Raw genomic sequence first — 23,203 nt, 5'->3', positions numbered from 1 at the left:
TTATTTGACAGATAGAAATCACAAGTAGATGGGAGAGGCAGGCAGAGAGAGAGACAGAGGGAAGCAGGCTCCCTGCTGAGCAGAGAGCCCGATGCGGGACTCGATCCCAGGACCCTGAGATCATGACCTGAGCCGAAGGCAGCGGCTTAACCCACTGAGCCACCCAGGCGCCCCTAAGTGATGACTTCTATTCTAATTTGCTTATTGTTATTTAGGATGTCACCATTTTTGGTCCACAGATGTTCCTCCTTATTTCCTTCCATGGCTGTATTGATTTTTTTTTAAAATCTCATCTTTTTTTCTTTTTTCTAATTTCTAGAGATTTTAGAAATGAGACAAGGTAGGTGCCATCCTGATCCAACATGGCTTAGTGATTTGAATTTTTTTCCCTTTTTAAAAAAATTTATTTTTTTAATAAACATATAATGTATTTTTATCTCCAGGGGTACAGGTCTGTGAATCATCAGGTTTACACACTTCACAGCACTCCCCATAGCACATACCCTCCCCAGTGTCCATAACCCCACCCCCCTTGAATTTTTTTTTTCAAATTTGGGGGCATCTGAGTGGCTCAGTTGGTTGAGCACCTGACTTTTTTATTTTTTAATCATTTTTTCTTTAGTTAAATTCAATTTATTTAACATAGAGTGTATTATTAGTTTCAGAGGTAGAATTTAGTGACTCATCAGTAGCATACAACACCCAGTGCTCATCACGTCAATTGCCCTCCTTAATGCCCATCCCCCAGTTACTCCATCCCCCTACTGACCTCCCCTCCAGGAACACTCAGTTTGTTTTCTAGAGTTCAGCATCTTTTTTTAAAAGATTTTATTTATTTATTGGGCAGACAGAGATCACAAGTAGGCAGAGAAGCAAGCAGAGAAAGAGGAGGAAGCAGGCTCCCTGCAGAGCAGAGAGGCCAATGTGCGGCTCGATCCCAGGACCCTGGGATCATGACCTGAGCTGAAGGAAGAAGCTTTAACCCACTGAGCCACCCAGGCACCCTGTGTTCAGCATCTTTTATGGTTGCCTCTCTCTCTGTTTTCATCTTGTTTTATTTTTCCTTTTCTTCCCCTATGTTCATCTGTTCTCTTAAGTTCCACATATGAGTTAAATCACATGATAATTTTCTTTCTCTGACTGACTTATTTTGCTTAGCATGATACCCTTAAGCTCTAGTCATGTCATTGAAAATGGCAATATTTCATTCGTTTTGATGGCTGAGTAATATTACCCACACCCCCCCACATCTTCTTTATCCCTTCATTTCCTGATGGACATCTGGGCTCTTTCCAGTTTTGTTATTGTAGACATTGCGAGCATCTGATTCTTAAACTCAGCTCAGGTCTTGACATCAGGATTGTGAGTTCAAGCCCTGTGTTGCACTCCATGCTGGGTGTGGAGTCTACTTAAAATTATTTTATTTTTAATTTGTAAGTACATTCAAGCAGCAAAAGTTACAGAAATAGTACAAAGAATTTCAGTACACGCATTACCCAGATTCACTGATTGTTAACATTTTAGGCCATCTTGATCTATTTGCTTTGTCATTTGTTCTATCATCTATCTACCTACCTATCTATCTAATTTTGGAACCAATTGAAAGCTGCATAGAGTATAATTGTTTACCCCTACACACTTTGTGTAGATTTCCTAAGAATAAGAGTATTATATATTCACAGGACAGGGATCAATCTCAGTGAGTTTCACAGTGATACAATACTTTTACCTAATCTCCCTTCTCACAATCTAATTTTGCCAACTTGCTTTGTAAAGACTTTTGCAGTATTTCCATGTGTATGCATGTACTCCCTTCTCCCCATCCCCCCCATACGACAGGATCCAATTTAGGGTGAAGTAACGCATTTAATTATCTTGTCTTTTTAGGATCCCCAATATGGAACAATTCCTGAGTCTTTCTTTACTTTTTGTAGCATTGAAATATTGAAGACTGCATTCCCCTTTCAAAGCAGAACGTTCTCCATGGAGGGTCTGTGTATGTTTTGCCATGATCAGTTTTGGCTCAGGCACCGACCCCTTGCCCTGGTCAGAATACTACAGAAGTGATATTGTGTCCTTCTAAGGATATGTCATCCCAAGACACATGGTCTCCATGGCCTCTCATTTGTAGTGACTTCAATCAGTATTGCCTGATTTTGCTACTGTCTAGATCACTTGCCCTGGCTCCTTATAATCAATCTGTGGTGAGGTGTTTTCAGACCATGCAGGATCCTGCTCCTTACCCAAGTTGACTCCCTATGCTGGAAATGCCTACATAAAACAAAGAGTGACAATACCAAGGATCTGGAGCAACTATAATTCTCCGCACATTGCTGTGGGAATGTAATATGGTGTAAGAATTGCAGAGTACCTGGGATTTTTTTTAGAAAGTTAAACATGCTCTTTCTAGATGACCTAGGATTCTGCACCTAGTTATTTGTACAAATGAAATGAAAGCATATGTCCATATCAGGACTCATGCACCAAATAGACGTGGCTACTTTGTTCCAATGGGCCCAAACTGGAAACAACGCAAACGTCCATCAACAGGTGAGTGCATTTACAAATTGTGGCATATCCATGCCATGGAATACAACTCAGCCATTAAGAGGAACAACGTTCTGATATGTGCAACAGAATATATGAATCTCAAAACCATTATGTTCCTTGAAAGTAGCCAAGGACCACAGAATCTGTGGTGTATGGTTCCAGTTATGTGAAATTCTAGAGAAGGAAAACTCATATCTGATGAGGGGAAGCAGATGGGTGGCTGCCTGAGGCTGAAGTGTGGGGGATGTTGACCGCAAAGGGACATGTGGGCATATTTAAGGTGATGGAAAAGATTTGACCCTTGATTTGAGTGGTGGCTACACAGGTGTATAAATTTGTCCCAACTTGTCAAACTCCACCCATAATGGGTGCATTTTGTCATGTGTCCTGTTATACAGTTTTCCTGTATAACACTGGCAATTCCGCTCCTAGATTTAGCCCCCATTTATGATTCTGCCCTGAACCAACCGTTATGGTGATGGCTACAAAATAGTGATTCCTTAACACCAACATTCTCTCCACATTTACCACTTGGTACTTGACATTCTTCTGGAAGCAAGTGTCCACCCGTCTACCACATCCTTCTTGCTTGTTATCATTATAGACTCAAGCCTTTTCCCACCAAACGTTATCATTGATTAATATCTTTAATTATTTGACACTGATATTTGTCTTGTATTTGTCTCATATTTGGCTCGAGGTAGTCCCTACCTACAGGCTGATGCCTGTGTCCTTGTGACATGCCCCCATCCCTTGTTTTTGAGGACTTCCCTGCTTTCTGGCATAAGATGAAGTTCCAGGCTCATCTAGCATCTTCTCTGCCCCAGGCTGGGAATAGCCATGTTTCAAATTGTCCTGCTTCCTCCTGCCAAGGAATGGAAATGGAAACCATGGTCTGGCTGGTACATGAGCTCATTGCTCCTGGGCCCCCTGTGCATCTAAGCCAAGCCAGAGCTGTTCAGTGTGTTTGTTTTAGAAAGCAATGAAAGGAACAGGGCTTAATTACTAGAACTCTGTGCAAGGAAGGTGAAGAAGAGGAGTAAGGCTAAAAGGGGAGAAAATCACTCTTGAAAAACACTTCTAGAAATCATCCAAGATCCAAAGCTAAAGCAATAATGGCTTAATATTTGGGTGCTCTAGACTTGGCTTTGGCCCCTTTTACTAACTGCCATCCTCTTGTATTCTTTATCCACTTTACGGGTTTTCACGTTGACTGTCTGGGCCTGAAGACAAATGCCGTGTTTCTATTGGAAGCCTGTGGGCCACTCTGTTTCTCAGGAAGGCAGTGGCCTCTGTGGTGTGTGTGTGTGTGTGTGTGTGTGAGTGTGGATATCTGTGAGTGAAGATACCCTTGTGTGTGTGATTTAGGAAGGAGATGCAAAGTGAACAGAAAATGGAGATGGGATCTTGGATAGCAGGCTTTGGAATTCTGTTTCCAAGTAAAGTAGGGCAAGGGAGGAATCAACACATCTCTTTTTCTTGAATTACCATGCATTATTTCACAATTTCTATGAATTGGTAGCAAGGCAGCCTCCCCAAGGGTGTGTGAGTGCTGAGACATGGTTCCTAGTTTTTCTTCTTGTGGCTCAAAGTATCCATCAGTGTGTCCCATCTCTGCACCAACGGTTGCTTAATCAGAGTCCAGCGAGCTGTGGTGTGGCTGAGAGGTCCCTTTAGAGCTCAATAATAAGGCACAGATGGCCTCTCCTCAAAATCATAGTGCATCTGTCACCCCATTGAGGCAAGACAACTGTTGGCTTCTATACTGGGAAAGAGATGAAACCCTGACGCTTGAGTCATTTAATCCTGAACTGAAAGAACCCAGGAGAATACACACAGGAAACACAGACAGGAGATGGGGAGGCCTTCTCTAGCTATAACCGGTCTTATTGAATAAGGAGAAGGCAGGGATGCCCATTAAGTGATGGGAATGGCTGTTTCGGCTCATGTTTCCTGCAGTGAAATCAAATTTATGGAATGGAAACTCCATTAGAGTGTTTTCTTTGACTCATCCAACAGACACACTGAACACATTATAAAGGGAAACTCATCATGGTAATGCTAATTGTTTTCTCCCTTTTCTTCTCATTTTACTCCTCTTATTTTTCATTTTGCAGGCAGTGGACTTTATTAGTTTTGTAAAAAGGATATAAACTTTATAAGAATTCAAGTCATAACGAAAAGGAAAATGGAATCACTCAACAGTCTCCTTCAGAAAGAAAGTTCTTAGTGTTTGGTGAACCCTATGCCGTGGGGGTTTCAATTCATATATTCAGGCAGGATAGCTGGGAATCATTTGGAAAACAGATCGTATGATGCATGCTAATTTAAAGAAAATATATCAAATAAACTGGCCTTGACTTTTACTTGATTCTGTGGAAAAGACATTAACGTTAAAGCAAAGGAATTGCTGAAATCCAGCAAATATTTTTTCGCTCTCTAGGTTTGGAAAAAACGAAGATATACATGTATGTGCATGTCTGTATGTATGTCTGTGTGTGTGTGCACATGCAGGTTTGTGCACACGTGTCTTTGTAAAAATGATTGTTTGGGACCAGAATCCCTTATTTTTACATACATTGAAAATACCTTTTTATGCAAGAGGAAGTCTTAAGTCAAACTTTCTTTCCCTTGAAGATTTGTGGATATCACTGGCAGTAATCTGGTTTTCTTTTGCTTTATAGTTGTGTCTGTACAATTTTTTAAATGTGCTTGAAGCCCAGAAACTTCCTTGATACATGTTTCAGAATCAATCACTCACTCCTTTTCACAGCACCTGGTATACCCTTTTGAGTTGTACATCCAAACATTTCGTGGGGGCACCTCAGTGGCTCAGTGTGTTAAGTGGCTGCCTTCGGTTCAGGTCATGATCCCAGCATCTGAGCTCCCTGCTCAGCTGGGGAGTCTTTTTCTCCCCCCTCCTCCTCCTGGCTCATGCTCTCTCTCTTCCCTCTCTCTCAAATAAATAAATAAAATCTTTAAAAAACCTACTGTAAAGTTTTTCCGGCGAGATAAACACAACACCAGGCCAAGTGGGTGCAAGGCAAGATTTATTAAAAACGCTCTCCAGTGAAGTTTCAGGGCTCAGGAGAAGGGGAGCCAGGAAAGTTGCGCCGGGAGGAGGTGGGCACCCTCGGGCGAGGTTCCGCCACTCTGGAAAGCAGAGTGGCGTAAGTCGTGCCCAAGGCAAGGAGAAGGGGGCTTTTAAGGGGCCTCCAGGGGAGTTCAGGGGTCTTTTGGCAAGTTTCCCTTATTTGGATATTTTGCCTGCTCGTCAGGGTCCCATTGGTCCACTGGAGCCCGGGGCGGGAGGGTTTTCAGATTCCTGCTTGGATCCTTGTTCTCCTGTTCGAGCTCAGGTTTTGTGGCAGGGACTTTCGCCATCTTAAGTAGCCCTTTCTTTCTGCCAGCCCAACACCCACATTTCTTGATTTCAGGAAAAAATACTAACATACATGTGATATGGCAATATTGATTTCGGTAGATTGGTTTATTGTCTTGTCATGTGTCATGACAATCCAAAATGACTGTTGGATTCCTTTGGTTTGATGACATAATGCACGGTGCTGCTTTCCCAAATGTCTTTGCATTCCTCCAGTGAAATACTTCTTGGTCATGGTGTCTTGTTATTTTGATATACTGTTGTATTTAATTAATTAATTATTTTTAAAATTAGATATGTGTGAGCTCAGAACTGTCTTTCTCTGATTGACTTATTTTGCTTAGCATAAGACCCTCTCTAGTTCCATCCTCATTGTTGCAAATGGAAAGATTTAATTTTTTTTTGATGGCTGTGTACTATATATACATATATATGTGCATATATATATATCTCACACCCTCTTTATTCACTCATTTGTCAATGGAAATCTGAGCTCTTTCTAGTTTGGCTATTGTGGACATTGCTGCGATGAACATTGGGTTGCAGGTGCCTCTTCAGATCACTACATTTTTTTTTTTTTAAGATTTTATTTATTTATTTGACAGAGAGAAATCACAAGTAGGCAGAGAGGCAGGCAGAGAGAGAGGAAGGGAAGCAGGCTCCCCGATGAGCAGAGAGCCCGACGCGGGGCTCGATCCCAGGACCCTGGGATCATGACCTGGGCCGAAGGCAGAGGCTTAACCCACTGAGCCACCCAGGCGCCCCACTACATTTGTATCTTTAGGGTAAATACCCAGTAGTGTGATTGCTGGTCATAGGGTAGTTCTATTTTCAACTTTTTGAGGAACTTTCATGCTGTTTTCCAGAGTGGTTGTACTAGCTTGCATTCCCACCAACAGTGCAGGAGGGTTCCCTGTGAGTGTAAAGTTTTGAGAAAATCTGTATTGTAGGGGCCAAGGGCCAGCCCTTGATGAGCCACATTGACATTGAACTTTCTTCTGAGTTAAAAGCAATCAAAATCCAGCAGATTCAGGAAAAGCTCTTTACCTCTCCTTCAATTGCCTGCTTTTAACAGACTCCCCTTTATGGTAGAAACGTATCTATGTATCTACATAACAGAGGAACCCCTTTGTTTTCCAAACATCTCACTTTCCTGCTAATGGTCTTTCTCCCATTCGGATCCTAAGAACTCACCCCTCTCTTTAGCTAATGTATGTATCATGTTTCCTGCCTTTGGAATTTCCATATCTATGTAGATCCCCCATACATATGCTATTAAATTTGATTTTCTCATTAATCAGCCTGATGTCAATTTGATTCATGATCCAGCGAGAAGGATCTTGAAGGGCAGAGGAAATTCTTCCTGAAGTAGTATGTTGCTGGAGGCATGGGTTTGGTGTTCTGCTCACTGCCTTGTCTTAACCCAGACTTTATAGGATTTGGCTGGTAGGCCTCAGTTTGTAGATAGTGGTCCTGTGTTTGTTTCCACTGAACCTTTCAGAGAGCAGAGGGAAAAGCAGATGAGTGGGCGTTTGAGTCTGCAGAAAAGAAAGCCAGCAGGGGAGAAAAGAAATAAACTAGGAAAATCTACCAACCGGTTCATCAGCGCTTGAATTACTGAGAAATCTGTATTCACTCTGGAGCAGAGCAGAAAGGCAGACCATTTATACTGAGACAAAATGACTTATTGGGATTTTGTTATTCTTTGAAGTCTCAGAGCGCTTTGGCCCAATTTATATTTATATGTTGTCAGTTAAGATGCTTCATATGATCAAGGTTGTGTTTATTTATCTCCGGCGTCAGCCTTTTCCTTCTGTTAGTGGAGATTTAGGGGGTGACTTGTGTGCTCTGTTTCAGCATTAATAACCAGAAGTCCGTATCTGTTTCCAGAGGTACGCAAGTTGAATTCCTCCAACGAGCAGCCTCAAGTAGCAGCCAAGCAGCCTCTGGAGTGAGTGTGCACCTGAGTGCTGAGATCCGGTGGGAGGGGTGTGATCTTGTTTCTCAGTTACAAATGCACCTGTCTATACCACCCCACCCCCACTTTGTAATGTTGGGCACTGGACGCTGGAGAAGAGCTCTTTTGTCTGCTGGTTTTGTTAGGTCTGCCTGTAGGTGGCGCTAGAGAGCAACCAGAAGGTGGGAGGAAGGAGAAGGTGCAGGCGGTCCCACGTGTGTTCCTTGTACCTGTCCTGATGCTTCTTGCCTCCGCCAGTGCACGTGGTTCCAGTCTCCAGCTGTTATTTGCACTTTCCAAGAACCAGCTTCATCGTCCCTCTTTGGCTGTGGAAGCGCCAGCTGGGCAGCATCCCTCCTCACAGGTTTGAGTTCCAAGAGGTGAAGTTGGTATTTTGCATAATGCATGCATGGGCAGCAGAGTTGATTGTTGAAGTCAATGCTTTATTGACTTCAACAATCGTCATGAGTAGGGAACCCTAAAACAGAAAGAATCAAATTAATAAATCATTTTTTAAAAAATTTTTAAATTTAGATTTAAATTTTATTATTATTTTTCTCTGAGGGGCACCTGGGTGGCTCAGGCAGTTAAGCATCTGACCCTTGATTTTTGGCTCAGGTCATTATCTCAGCGTTCTGAGAGGAGCCCCTGGGGCTCCTCACTGGGCATGGAGCCTGCTTGAGTCTATCTCTCCCTTGCCCTCTGCCTCTCCCCACTTGTGCACCCTCACTCTCTCTCTCAAAAATATATATATCTTGCTTGTAGCTGCTAACAGTTGTATTGCTACCTTTGGGGTGATATTTGAGAATACTACAAAACAAATGCAGCATTCTTAGCTGAGGCCAAGCGCAGCATGGACAGTGAGGGGAAGAGAAGGATCTAGGTTCAGAAACAGAATCCTCATACAAATGAAAAATATGAAAAGCATCAGTAATTCTACAGGCTATCTTCCATGTATGAAATACTTGACTAGGACACAAGAGTCCTACATAGGAGAAGCATACCCTTTCCAGAGCGGCTGGGGAACAGAGCGGCCATTTTTGTGGTGGAGCACTGGCCATCTTGAAACCCACATCATGAGGCCTTTGGGGCTTGGAAGTGTGATATTATTATTCTTACTTTTAAAAGACCCATGTGAAGTGTTTTCATTCACACTTTTATTCATAGTAAAATTTGTCAGATGGTAGTTGAAGGGTCTCACATAATTGGTGCATTCTTTCCAATGGTGTCTTGATGGCTATTGTACTGAAGTGTGTAACTTGGAAATTCTTCAGTCTTGCACATAGACGGGCCCAAATGCACATTTCTGCTTATTTAGTGAGCACTTGATGACTTTCCCAATTACCTGCCTTTGTTATGACACATTGTTATAATTTAACTTTCCTAAAGGACATGGTATTGATAGGACCCTGTGGAATAATTTTGATTTTATTTCTTTCCAATTTCAGCTTGGTTGAAGTGATTTATAAAATGTTTGCTTTTATGAAAAGCATCCAAATCCAATCTACACTGATGGGGAAATGAGACTGTTCTGTGTGAGTGTCCTAGATGAACTGGAAGAGTACAGGCTAACTGCCTTTATCTGGAAAACTGGGTTATTTGTGCGACTTGATCAATGATGTCAGCACATTTGCTGGTTTCTATGTGTTGCTCCATTTCAGAGCTCGGGGACTCATACTTCTGTGTCTCTATATTGACTCATCTAAGTAGCCCGGGCCATGTGATTACATTTGGAATTTCTGGAGCTTATAGTTTGAGTAATTGCAGCTCATGGAGAATGTCTTGCTTATATGGATTTATGCCCTAATTTATGCAATAAATATGGTCAGTCACTGCCATGTATCAGGATCTCCATTAAGCTCTGGGTGGCAGTCGACACCCAGATAAGATCTTTATACTCAGGGAGGTAACTAACAATCTAGCAGAGAGTAGTAAAAAGCATACTAAAGAGATTAATGATAAATGTAATAGGTGCTTAGAAGGAAAGTAGACAGGATCTTGTGATAATAACAATGTGGGAAGGGGCCCCTGGGTGGCTCAGTTAGTTGGTTGAGTGTCTGGCCTGAGTTCAAGCCCCGCCTTGGGCCCCCGCGCTGAGCATGGTGCCTACTTAAAAAAAGTTAATAATTACGTGGGGAGGTCTCTCTGAAGAGGGGGCATTTGAGCGTGGGACACCTGAGTAGCAGAAGATTAAGGACACAGAACATAGGAAGCAAGGAGGAGCATGGAGAATAATGATCATCATGCAGGAACTTTTGGAAACTTAGATTTTATTCATAGAGCCGTAAGATGTCAGTAAAGGAGTTTAAGCTGGTGAATGACAAAATCATACACGGCAGCAGTTATGGTCCTAATCATAAGCCAAAGGGTATAAAGTGGATATTTGTTCATGTTTTCATAATCGAGTTTCTCTTCTCTAAAAAGTACCTTAGATTATTATTATTTCATTTAAAAGACTAAAATCAGATTGGACGAGGTCCTGGGACACCGAGGACTGTGGACCCCACCTGAAGTGTTTCTTTTCATTGCTTATCTTCTGTCTTGGATAAAGTGGAAATGGTCATTACAAAGCAGTCTTTGCTAATGCTTAATAATCCATTGAGGTCCTCAAGGAAGCCTCAAAGGCTCTGGAACAACCTAGTTTACCTGTGGGTTGAGTGGGTAGGGGAGGGTGGGAAATGGCAAATTTAACCTCTCGTTGGCAGCTGCCTAGTGCTCCAAGCATCCCTTGGTGGAAGTGGTAGGACTCGGATTCAGGGCATGCTGTCAACACTCCCTTTCTGTCTTCCTTCTTCTTCCACTAAGTTACACCCAGGCCCTGGAAATCCCTAAACCGATGCTACAGTGTAGACTGCCATTCAAGGAAGACATGGTCTAGTCTCTTAGTTTCTTAGGAAATAGATATACATTAAAAAAAAAAGCAGCTTATTTCCTGTTTATCGTCAGGCACATAAATATGCCAACTGAACATTAGAATTAGGTTGTATTGGGGGATTAGGTTGTACAGGGGAGTTGGGGACAGGAAAAGGGTAACCAGTCATCCACCATCTCACTTTAGCATTATGGAAGCATGATAGCAGTATGGAAACTTTAGTACTACTTGTTGACAATGGTAAGGAGGAACCCAAAAGGTAAACTTTGCCCCACACATTTAGGGGAGGTAAAAGGGACTGGAGAAGCACCTGAATCTCTCAGAACATGGTTTCCCAGCCTTGACTTTTGGGACCTTATAATTCTTTCTTTGGTGGCTGAGGCTATCTTGTGCATGGTAGGGTATTTAGCACATCCTTGACCTGGACCCACTAGGTGCTAGTAGCATCCACTTTATTGTGAAAGCCAAAAATCTCTCTGGCCATTGCTGTTTTAGATCCTCAGCCAGATTATCCGTAGTCTCACCCTTCTTCCTCCTGTGTCTTGACTCCTTAAGCCCTCACTTATGTTGGCAAGCATCCAGGACCTTTTCAACTTTTTTCATCAATCCCTTTCCTCATATCCAGTAATCTTGGGAATTGGGCCATGTGTCTGCACTTGCAATCATTCCAGTTTCTCTTTAGTTTATTTGATACGTTCAAAGCCCTGAATTTGCTCTGATTATCAGCTAGGAGAATTTTGAAAAAATTGCTTGGAAAGGTGTTAAGTGTTATCTCTGGGAAACATGAGGCGAGAGCAAAGATACCATCAAGAGAATGGAGGGGGGTATCTTTTGTATCTTATCAAAAAGAGCTAACATTTGGTTGTTTAATTCCTTAGGATGAATAGAACCAAAATTTTATTTCAGTTCTATCAGATGAGAGAAAGAGAAAGCAACTTGAAAGATGAACTTCAACATTCTAAAATATTTTTGTAAACCTGACCTTAGCTTTCTAATTTTCTAACAATGAAATTCACCCATGAATATGTTTAGAAATTGATGGCATTCAACCAATGACCTTAAATGTGTGATATGAGGATATTCTGGAATGATAAAATGGGCAAAACTGGATTCTGATAAAATGTGATTTGGGCACTTAGTAGCTGGGTGACCTTGGACTTTCATTTTTCAATTTAGAAGAAAAAAGTTATTTATTAGGTATGCATTATATAATACCTCCAATTTGGGTAATGATACTTTTAAGGCCTGTAGTGGGGGTCATATATGTGATATTTCATAACTAACAAATATGTAATAAGATGGAGAAAGATATACTTTCTCTGTATTTCAGGAGCAGGAATTCAAGGATTTAGTGTCTAATTGACTTCACCAGAGTCAAATGTTGGCAGTATCATAGACGAAAGTCTTATTGGATCAACTCAATCAAATCAAATTTCAGTTTTGCTATAAATTTTTTAAACTTAATTCTCTTAAAAAGTATATAAATTTAACTGATATGCAATCTTGGTGAGAGATCTAAATTTTTGCTCGTTCCAAGCTTGATAACCAAGTTCAAATAATGCCCCCAGGTGGTTCTGCCTTGGAAGGAGCTGTATTGCTCTTTCTGAGGTGCACTTTCTTCATTCAACATTTTAATCTTTCCTTTCTAAACAGGATAATTATGTTTGTAGATAAGGAAAAGGAGATACCCTCACGTCCAAACCTTTGTGTTTCTAGTTGTCTTATTGGAGAATTTCATTTTCCAATATGGTGACATGACTTTGCGAAGTCAATGAAATCAACTGGGAACCTGATTTCTTGGTGGCTTGGCAATGGTAGGCCATTAAGAAATATCCCTAGCTGGCACTGCATGGCCCCTGGGTATCTGAACTTTGCCTTACCCCAAGCATTCTGTACTCTATCTATTCTATTCCCTCTCAACCCGCCTGGCTTCCATGGCTAGTTTTATGAATGCATTCATGGTTATTCCAGTGCCTCATTTCCTTGACATATTCTCCCATGTGTCTCAGCTGTCCCTTGACTCTTCTTTTACCATACTCTTACCACCTGCCCCCACTTCCCTCCCTCTCCTTCCTCAGCTCTGATGGTATCTTTCATCCCATGGCCTGTTCTGGTGATTGTGCAAAAGGGGCAGGAATTCTCACTGACCGCAGTGGCCAAGTGAGTGATTCATTATTAAATATTTAAGAGTTCTGGACATCTGGATGGTGCAGTTGGTTAAGGGTCTGACTCTTGGTTTTGGCTCAGGTCATGATCTCAGGGTCATGAGCTCCAGCCTTATGATAGGCTCCATGATCAGAATGGAGTCTGCTTGAGACTCTCTCTCTATCTCCCTCTGGTCCTCCCCTCTTCGTGTGTGCATGTGCACTCTTCTCTCTCTGATAACAAATAAAATAATTCTTTTTGAAAACTAGGGGTTCTTAGCATGTATCAAGCACTGTTGGCTATTTATTGGTTCCTCCTGGAGCCTATATATAGTGGGGAAAGCAGAAATCCAAAAGGCACGCAAGTAACACAAGTAATTACAAAGTGTATGGGTGGAGGAGATCACTACCGAAAGCATAATGGCCCTGAGGTGGGACAGAGTCTAGCTTGACGCAGGGTAAGGACAGAGGCCCACTTGGTTGTGCTGTAGTGAGTAGGGGAGAGTGAGCCACGTTGCACTGTAGACTGTCCTTACCCATCTCACCAGGCGGTCAGTCAAGCACACCCAGAGACAACAAAGGAGATTCTGAAGGATGGACTGGTGCCCTGAGGGTATCTTTAGAGAGCTCTCACTTATGGCTTTACCAGGGCTCTGCTTTTCTGTGAGGCTTAACACAATCTTGGTCAAATGTCTGAAATGGTATATCCCATCTGCTTTGTACCTCATGCTTTGATTCCATTTTTCTAGTCTTATTCCCTCCTTCCTTCTTCAAGGGACAATACTTTAAAACTTTTCAAAATTAAGAACAGAAACCAAACTACAAATCCAGGAAGCTCAGAAAACAAGAAGCAGGATAAATTATTAAAAAAAAAAAAAAAATCTATGCCTAAACATATCCTATTCAGACTGTAGAAAGCCAAAGCCAAAGAGAGAATCTTGAATGAAGCCAGAATGGAGGAAACTACCTATTGTAATATTATGATTTATAATAAGAAATATATATGTGGTCTCTACTCCCATTTAGAGAACAATAAAGGAGTCTTTTGTTATGTTAATGAGGTGACTTTCGGACCTCACCTGAGGATGGGGGCTGGTTTTTAGGGAAAGCAACCTTGCAGCTAGAGGGTTGGGGGCAGAGGAGTGGAGCTGGAGGTTGACTCAGTTGCCAATGACCAGTGATTTAATCAATTATGCCAATGAACTGAAGCCTTCCGTAAAAACCCAAAAGGGTGTGGGGCCACCTGGGTGGCTCAGTCAGTTGAGCATACGACTCCTGGTTTTAACTCAGGTCATGATTTTGTTGTGGGGTTGAGCCCCACTTTGAGCTCTGGGCTCAGCAGAGTCTGCTTCAGATTCCTCTCCCTCTCCATCCTGTGCACTCTTTCTCTAGAGTAAGTAAATAAAATCTTTAAAGAAATTACCAGAAGGGTGTGGTTGGGAGAGAGTCCAGTTGGTGACCTTCCAGAACTCAGGAAACTAGTTTACTACTAGATTACCCATTTATTATAAGTAATATTAAAGTATATGAATCAACAGCCAGATAAAGAGATCTGGATCTGGATCTATAGGGCAAGTTCCTGAACAAAGGAGCTTCTGTCCCCTTGGAATTTAGGGCCCGTAAAGTGACATGTGGATGTGGTCTGTTTCACCCACCCGGATGTTGGTCTAACAGATAACTGCTCAAAAGAATTATAGCAATAGGGTGGCTCAGTTAGGTTAAAGCCTCTGCCTTCGGCTCAGGTCATGATCCCAGGTTCTGGGATGGAGCCCCGCATTGGGCTCTCTGCTCAGCGGGGAGCCTGCTTCCTCCTCTCTCTCTGCCTGCCTCTCTGCCGACTTGTGATCTCTGTCTGTCAAATAAATAAATAAAATCTTAAAAAAAAAAAAGAGGTACCATTCATGAAGTGTTGAAAACACACATAGATTTGTATACCAAAAACTCTAGAGCAACCACTAACAAAAGTTGAAAAAAAAACTAAAGAAGTTGATAGAATTCAAATATTATTTTATCTGTTGCTCGTATGTGAAAACCACCTTTAAATTCAAGTATGAGGTCTTTTAAGAGTAAACCCTGGTTGGATAGTGGAAAATGACATACCTTGCTTTGGGGAGTGTGGGCTCCTGTTTTGTCTCCATTTTGTATTTCAAGATACTACGAAGTGAAGAAGAAACAGAAGACTGAACATTCCTGTCCGTGTGCTCTGGTCTTGTCGCTTCACCTCTCTGAACCCATTTCCTTACCTGCCAGTGTGGACATAGCACTACCAGCTTTACCTGTTGTCACCTTACATGAAACAACAGATATTGAAGGTTTTGGGGAATCCTAGGACTTACTTCAATTCTCTTTTTTATTTCATGCTCATTAAAAAAAAAAAAAAAGGTATTTTTCAGGCAATGAGAAAACCTCAATAAATAGTCACCAAACTTTCTATCTTTTATGGTTGCTGAGCAAATGTTAGTTATTTCCCTTAGAATGCTGAACATGGAAACAATATTCATGAAAAAATGCAATATTTTGTCTGGAGAGTTTTTGCTGCCCGTTACCCCCTCGGCATAAACTATAAAAACTCAGGGTCCTGGGGTCTAATATTCTGGTTGCTGGCTTTGCTGCAGAAGTTTTGGTCTTTGCCTTATGACATATGTGATAAGAGCTCAAATGGGATCGAACACATCTTCAGTATTCAGTGAGGTTTCAAAGATCAATTCTTGACTTGTCAAAATGAATCAGCAATAACCACTCCCATTTGGTTTGGTTTGGTTTGCTTTCAACTGTTAATGGAAATAAAATCTTTCGGTGAGGCCTGTTAGTCATCAATACACGGGTTTCCCACTCCATTAGATACATACCTTGGTTCTTGATTATGGTGGTGACATCACAGAGATATTGAGGTCCTCACAGAGAGTGGAAATTTGCCTTTCCAAGGGCCGGCAGCAAGCAAGACGTCATGCAGGAGTTCACAGGTTCTGCACCTAGTCAGGGACTGACTGAGGAGGACATGATAAAGTAGGTAGGTCAAGATCTTTGCTTACTTAGTCATATTTATAGTCAAAGCCCACGGGCCTGCAGCTACGAAGTCTCACATCCATATTCCCTAGGGGAGCAAGTGGGGTGGAGAGTGACCCTGAGCAGGGCAGAGCTACTCTGCCCTCCCCCTGCCAGATGTGGCTGTGCAGAGAGCTATCTGAGGGGGGAGCCTAGAGGTGCCTGGAGATGCCAGCTTTCCTGGGTCATGGTCTCTGGGAAGGAAGTGGTATCAGACAAAGGATGTGTAAATATACGACAGCCCCATTCCAAAGCCGTGGCGTCTGAAGGTATCCCGAGGTAAGGAAGAGGTTGAAGTTAGAAACTTCAGTTCTTGCGGGGAAACTAAAAGCTATGTTTGGGGACCTCAGAGATCTTTACAAGTCCTGTCCAGGATAGTCCCTGAAATCGATGGGTAGAAGCGTGGTGTTTGTGAGATGCCTTCAGTTCTGTGCACAGGGAAGTTATCCCTCATCATAAATGCAGACTGCTAGCCATGGCCTTGGAGTAACTAAAGCTTTGCCCAAGGGTTGCACTGGCTGTAGGGGCCACTCAATCCCTGGGCACGCACCCCGTGTTCCTAAATTTTAGGATACTCATCAGATAATCCCTACCATTTTAAATCAATCTCCCCATATGATTGCACAACTATCTGGACAAAAGACATAATCAGACTCACTTCTTGGTACTGTTTATTGACAATACTTTAACTCTCATAGTGCATAGGGATCCCCTGGGCATATAGTCCCCAGGAAGACTCAATGGCAAGAGTCTCTTTTGGAGGCAGAGAGAGAAGTTCAGGGTCAGCTGATCTGTTTAGCTTTTGTTTCCTCTTTACATCTTTTTAAAATTTTTTTTATTTTTTATTTTTTTAGAGAGAAAGAAAGAGGGAGAAAATTGGGAGAGGGGCAGAGGAAGAGGAAGAGAGAGAATCTTAAGCAGGCTCCATGCCTAGCGTGGAGCCTGACTTGGGGCTCTATCTCATGACCCTGCCATGACCTGAGCTGAAATCAAGCGTCAGATGCTTAATCGACAGAGCCATCGAGATGCCCCTCCTCTTTACATCTTAATGCTCAGAATAGGAAACAGAGACAAAGCCGCCACGCTGGGCCACTGGTGCCCATCCTTCTCATGGTCCCCTCCTTGCTGTGTCCTGATTCTGGTGGGGGTTCAGCTTGGCCGCTGGCTACTTCAGCATGACTCCCTCTCCCTGGAGATCACAATCCTCTCGGAAATTCAAAGTACTCCAAAACCACCTTTATTTTATTTATTATGGTTTTAAAAGATATTTATTTGACAGAGACAGAGAGAGAGAGACAGAGAGCGCATAAGCAGGGGGAGTGGCAGGCAGAGGACGAGGGAGAAGCAGGCTCCTTGCAGAGCAAGGGAATTCAGATATGGGGCTTGATGATCCTAGGACTCTGGGATCATGACTTGAGCTGAAGACAGTGGCTTAACCAACGGAGCCACCCAAGCACCCCAAAAACCTTCTGTAAACCTATTCTGCTTTCCTTTCTCCAGGACACAGAGGACGTCCTGTTGTCAAGCTTGGCTAGTGCTTCGCGCTGCCCTCCCCTTCTGTTATCGCTTCCTCCTTTCTGTTTCCTTCTCCCGTCAAAACTTGGCTTTGCCAATCTGCTCCTCTGCCTCTTCTCTCCTTGGTCAGCTTTTCTCTTCTTCAGTCTGGATGAAATCTACTCTGTGTCTGTACAGACCTCACAGAACACAGATTTTAAGGACCCTCCTCCCCGCGCCCCTACCCAGGCTTTTATAAACAAGTTCCTAGAAAAGTCAATTTTTATTCATCATCACTTCTCTCTCTACAGCCTGAACCAGTAGGAACCAAGAGGCTGCATCATAAGCATTGAGAAAATGACATATTAGTAGCTTGGCAGAATATGTGTTTCCATCCCGTCCGTTCAATCTTCCGATGAAGGTTTGGATTTATTTTTCCTGACCTGTTACCTACAGATTTAATTATAAGCGAATGCTGTATCATCTTCTTCCGCCTTGCTTGTGGGAGAGTGATGTGTGCCGTCAGCAGCAAGAAAACCACAGGGGGATTTTTCTCTGCTTTGAACGGCAGCAAGTGTAGGCGAGGAAGCCCCACGCGTCCCACTATCTCCAGGAAAAGGAAAAGGGAAATTTTGCCTGACCAAGCTTTTATCTCAGCAGGGGTACAAATATATATATATATATATATATATATTTAAAAAGATCTTATTTATTTGAGAGAGAGAGAGCACAAGCAGGGGGAGCAGCAGTCAGAGGGAGAAGCTGACTTCCCACTGAGCAGGGAGACTGGTGCGGGACTCGATCCCAGGATCATGACCTGAGCTGAAGGCAGATGCTTAACGGACTGAGCCACCCAGGCACCCCTCAGGATTGTTTTTAAAGTGATTTTTTCCCCTCACATCCAGCGAGGGATTGCATCATGCACTTGGGGACCTGGCATCTTTCTCCTTCGGCTTTATAAGCTGCACTAGCTGCTTTTACGTTGACCTTAACAACGTTTCCTTATGTGTAAAATATTACATGATGTGGGAAATTCAGAATAGAGACACAGTTTTTTGGCTTCACTTGTCAGATCATACTGTAGAAATAGCAAAAGGCTGAGAAGAGAGGACATGGACTCTCTTCTTTTATCTGTCACTAAAATAAAGCATGACCTTGGTCAAGACCTTCAACCTCTAGGAGCCAGGGGTTTCACAGATGTGTGAAACTCAAGATTCCCAAGAATTCCAAAATGACTCTGCCGTTTGGAAGAGGTCAGCTGGTCCGTCGGGTCAGCTGCCGAAGGCTCCGTCCTTCAGTAGGAGACTTAAAAATGGCCTCTCTCTTCACACCAGAATGTCTTCCTGCCTCTATAGACTGTCCACATTTGGGGGGGGGGGGGCTCCTGTTCTCTGTGTCAAACTGCTCCAGGTTTTTAAATCTCACTGAGAATGAATGAGCCTTCTTTATTTCTGAGTGCAATATCTAAACTGTCCTTAAACACCACCTCCTTTGCTTCTAGCCTCTGTCTGGAGCAGAAAGTGTCAATGCCCTTGGCCCCAGCCGAGCCTCCCTGAGGGTTTCTGATCGTAGATCCTCATGTCACTACAAAAATACATTCTTCCTGGACAGCAGAAGGCAGGGAGGTAGTTTAAGATTGAAATCTACTCCCCTCCTCTTGGGCTTGAATCCATTAGACAAATACCATCTAAGAGAGTCTTGTTTGGGAGCGCTGGGGTGGCTTGGTCATTTGGGCTTCCGACTCTTGATTTGGGTTCAGGTGGTGATCGCAGGGTCATGAGGTCGAGCCCTGTGTTGGGCTCTGCCCTCAGTGGGGAGTCTGCTTAAGGATTCTCTCTTTCCCTCTTCCCTTCGTCCTACTCTCTCTTTCTCTAAATAAATAAAATCTTAAAAAAAGGAAAAAGACAGTCTTGTTTGATAAGCCAAGGAATTTACCTCTTCCTAACTAGACTAGTGGAGAGAAACATTCACTAGAGTGCCAGTTTCATTTTTTTCCCCTTCCATAGCCACTTAAAGAATGTTGAAAACTTATGTAACTGTACCCCACCGTTTTTATGTTGCTAACTCTTTTTTCTAGTATCAGTTTAAATCTTTGAGATGATCTGTAATTTCTGGCGCACCGTGATTGTTCCGTTGCTTGCAAATATTTCCAGCCTAGGAGATTTGATTCTCTTCTCAATTTACAAGATCAGTAAGACGTTTCCTGTAACAGAAATTTTACATCACTCCATTTATCCTGGACTCGTATTTCCATTCCACTTCCTGCAGAGAATTTTATACCAAGATAATATATTTCAGGCTTGGAATTCTTTTATTGATCCTTCTGTCACATGTCTGTGCAAGAAAAATATTTATATAAATTGAAATTTAAATTGTTCATCTTAAGCTTGACTTCCCTGTGATCTTCATTGCAGATGTTTTCTGGGGGAGAAAAAGCTTCTTCTGGATGGAATGACCATAACAACCAATTATTCCTGCACAATTAATCAAATTATAATAAATAAAAATTGGGTGCCTGGGTGGCTCAGTGGGTTAAAGCCTCTGCCTTTGGCTCAGGTCATGATCTCAGGGTCCTGGGATCGAGCCCTGCATCGGGCTCTCTGCTCAGTGGGGAGCCTGCTTCCTCCTCTCTCTCTGCTTGCCTCTCTGCCTACTTGTGATCTCTGTCTGTCAAATAAATAAATAAAATCTTTAAAAATAAATAAATAAGGGGCACCTGGGTGGCTCAGTGGGTTAGGCCTCTGCCTTCGGCTCAGGTCGTGATCCCAGGGTCCTGGGATCGAGCCCCACATCGGGCTCTCTGCGCTGTGGGGAGCCTGCTTCCTCCTCTCTCTCTGCCTGCCTCTCTGCCTACTTGTGATCTCTGTCAAATAAATAAAGAAAAAATCTTTAAAAATAAATAAATAAACAAATAAAAGAAAATTCAGACGAGTGACTTTTAGACACAAATGATAAAATTTTTAAGGACATTTTTCTCTTGGTAAAGCTGATAGGACTTGTTCAGTTAGCTCATGAGTCCTTAGACAAGTATCAGTCATTGCCGGAATCAAAATAGGGCTGAACATTGCTTTTATTTATATATTTTTTTCTAGGTGTAAGTACCCAAAAGCCATATCCCCACATAAATAGGTATATAGAAGTGGAAGGAGTCATTTTTATGCAAGTGGCAATGAATTTTTGAACTCCTTCCAAATTATGTATCCAAATCACAGTTATAGGTCATAAAAATGATTTTTAATAATATTTCAGCTGATTACTTGATTTGGCCTTCCTTCAATTTTGTTGAGATTATGGAATGGGAAACTATCCGATTCTCAAGGGATAGTTTGTTACCCACTCATCTGAGCCACCTTCTTTCTGCATTTCTGGAACGTATGTCAAAAATGTTTTATTTATTTTTTTAAAAGAGTTTATTTATTTATTTGACAGACAGGGATCACAAGGAGGCAGAGAGGCAGGCAGAGAGAGACAGGGAAGCAGGCTCCCTGCTGAGCAGAGAGCCTGATGGGGGACTTGATCCCAGGACCCTGGGATCATGACCTGAGCCGAAGGCAGAGGCTTAACCCACTAAGCCACTCAGGCGCCCCTCAAAAATGTTTTATTGAGACATACCAATCATTACTAGTTGTACCCGTGATTCTTGACTCTCAGGGACCTCGTTGAATACATCCCCAGAAAGGGTTGGAAAACAGAGCTATTGTTCATTTAAGAACATTTTTGTCCATTCAGTACTGGTGTGCTCCTGGGTTTGGTCTCTATGGGCTCCCTCTCAGGGAGGACACATAATTTTGGGGCATGGAAGAGCTCATGTCCTTGGACCTCCTGGAGCTTTTAAAACCCTGTAGTAGGACTGGGGGAGGGGTACTCTTTCCTTGGAAAGAGTAGGGTGACTAGGAAGTGGGGAGAATCAGCAAGATGTCTCCATTGGAGACATTCTCAGCTGTTCCACTTTTTAATTGAGGTCTCATTAACGCAGAACATTTTATTTGTTTCAGGTGCACGACATAATAATCCGGTATTTGTATGTCCTGCAGTCAGCTGATCCACTTACGAAGCAAGAGTCGAGAGTCGAGCCCCGAACTGATTCCCTCAAAACCAGCCATCCTTATGTTCCCTTGGGAAAACTTAATGGCCCTCGGGAGACATGTGTTTTCCAGTTGGAAGGGCTCGCCTCTAGGGCACGCCCCCCAAATCCTCGATATCCTTATCTGTTACATGTTTTCCTCAAGGTTAATATAGAATTACCGTTCATACCAAGTTCTGTGTGGCTTTTTGGCATCCTTTCCTTGGGGGTGATGGAAAATGCTTCCAGAATTCACCTTCACTTGTCTTGTTGGAAGGAAAAATGGTCATATTCCCGGCACCAGAGGAATTTCTGCTTCCACGGAATGTACCCTGAAAACGCCCCCGTGACGACTTCTCCACGTGGCCCCTGGATGAATGACCGCAGTCACGGACACAAAATCCCCAACACTTCCCTTCCAGCAGTGCGACCCTCGGTTCCATTAGTGCTGATGCTCCTCCCTAGGGAATCCTAACGCAGTCTAGTGCCCGAGCCAGACCTTGACCGCACCTGCCCAAGCTCCTCTTTCCTTTTCCACGTTTCTCACTTGGCAGGTTCCATTTGCTGCTTGACTGTTGAGGCGACATAAAATCCCGGCCACCCTGAGCGGCCCTCAGTGGCTCCCGACAATATCGGAGCCAAGCTGATTTCAGGGCTCGCCGGTCTCAGTGATTGCCCAAACCTGTATATTTTATTTTCGAACCTCAGCACCTTTTGCTTTTTTCCCTTTAAGTGAACAGCGGAAAAGATGATAACAGAGAGTCTTTATTGTCATCAGGGAAGGGGGTCTGGAGTCCTGCCCACTTCACTTATCTGTCTATCCTTCAGTTCTGGGCCGCTGTTTATTTTTTTATTTTTATTTTTAAAAGATTTTATTTGTTTATTTGACAGAGAGAGAGAGAGCACAAACAGGAGGAGGGGGAGAGGGAGAAGCAGGCTCCCCGCCGAGCAGGGTGCTTGATGCGGGGCTCGATCCTAGGACCCTGAGACCATGACCCCAAGGCAAAGACAGACACTTAGCCAACTGAGCTGCCCAGGTGCCCCTGCTAGGTTTATTTTCATTTTTTAAAAAAGATTTATTTATGTGAGAGCGAGCATGCCTGCATGAGCAGTGGGAGGGGCAGAGGGAGAGAGAAACGTTCAAGCAGATTCCCAGGTAAGCATGGCGCCCCATGGGGGGCTCGAACTCATGACCCGTGAGATCATGACCTGCACCGAAACTAATAAGTCGGTCACTTAACCGACAGAACCACCCAGGTCATCCCTCTCCTCTCCCGGTGACTAGGTTTATAAAACACTGTCTCAAGTGGCTTCTCATGGGCCACTCTCACCTGCCTCCAGCACCTTTGCCACAGATCACCAAAGTGTGGCTGTTACATTCGGATACTTACTGAAATCACCTGCAAGCTTTAAAAAATGATAATATTTCTACTTGGGACTTGCCCCCCAACCCTCCAAGAGCTTCTGTTTAAGAGCTCTTGGGTCTCCTGTCCTAGGTGATTATAATGAGCAGCCAAAATCGAAAATTACTGCCTGAGGGATGTTTTCCAATGTAAATTGGTTTCTGTCACTCTCACAGTCTTAAAACATCTTGGTGGTTCTTTTTTTTTTTTTTTTTCTTAAAGATTTTATTTATTTATTTGACAGAGGGAGATCACAAGTAGGCAGAGAGGCAGGCAGAGAGAGAGAGGAGGAA

At 43.0% G+C, this 23,203-nt stretch overlaps 1 protein-coding gene across 1 annotated transcript in view; it reads left to right on the top strand.

The window, feature by feature from the left end:
* LOC132027619 (uncharacterized) overlaps positions 1-22,136 on the top strand; it is a 132,608-nt gene extending 110,472 nt beyond the window's left edge. The window contains exon 4 of the mRNA XM_059416395.1: positions 21,440-22,136. Within this exon, the coding sequence (XP_059272378.1) occupies positions 21,440-21,982 (543 nt within the window). The 3' untranslated portion in view covers positions 21,983-22,136. The remainder of the gene's footprint in view (positions 1-21,439) is intronic.
* The last annotated feature ends 1,067 nt before the right edge of the window (positions 22,137-23,203 follow it).

Source organism: Mustela nigripes, chromosome 12, assembly GCF_022355385.1.
Source record: "Mustela nigripes isolate SB6536 chromosome 12, MUSNIG.SB6536, whole genome shotgun sequence".
NCBI lineage: Eukaryota > Metazoa > Chordata > Mammalia > Carnivora > Mustelidae > Mustela > Mustela nigripes.
Note: the sequence above shows the minus strand (reverse complement) of the source record. Positions and strands in the feature narration are given on the sequence as shown.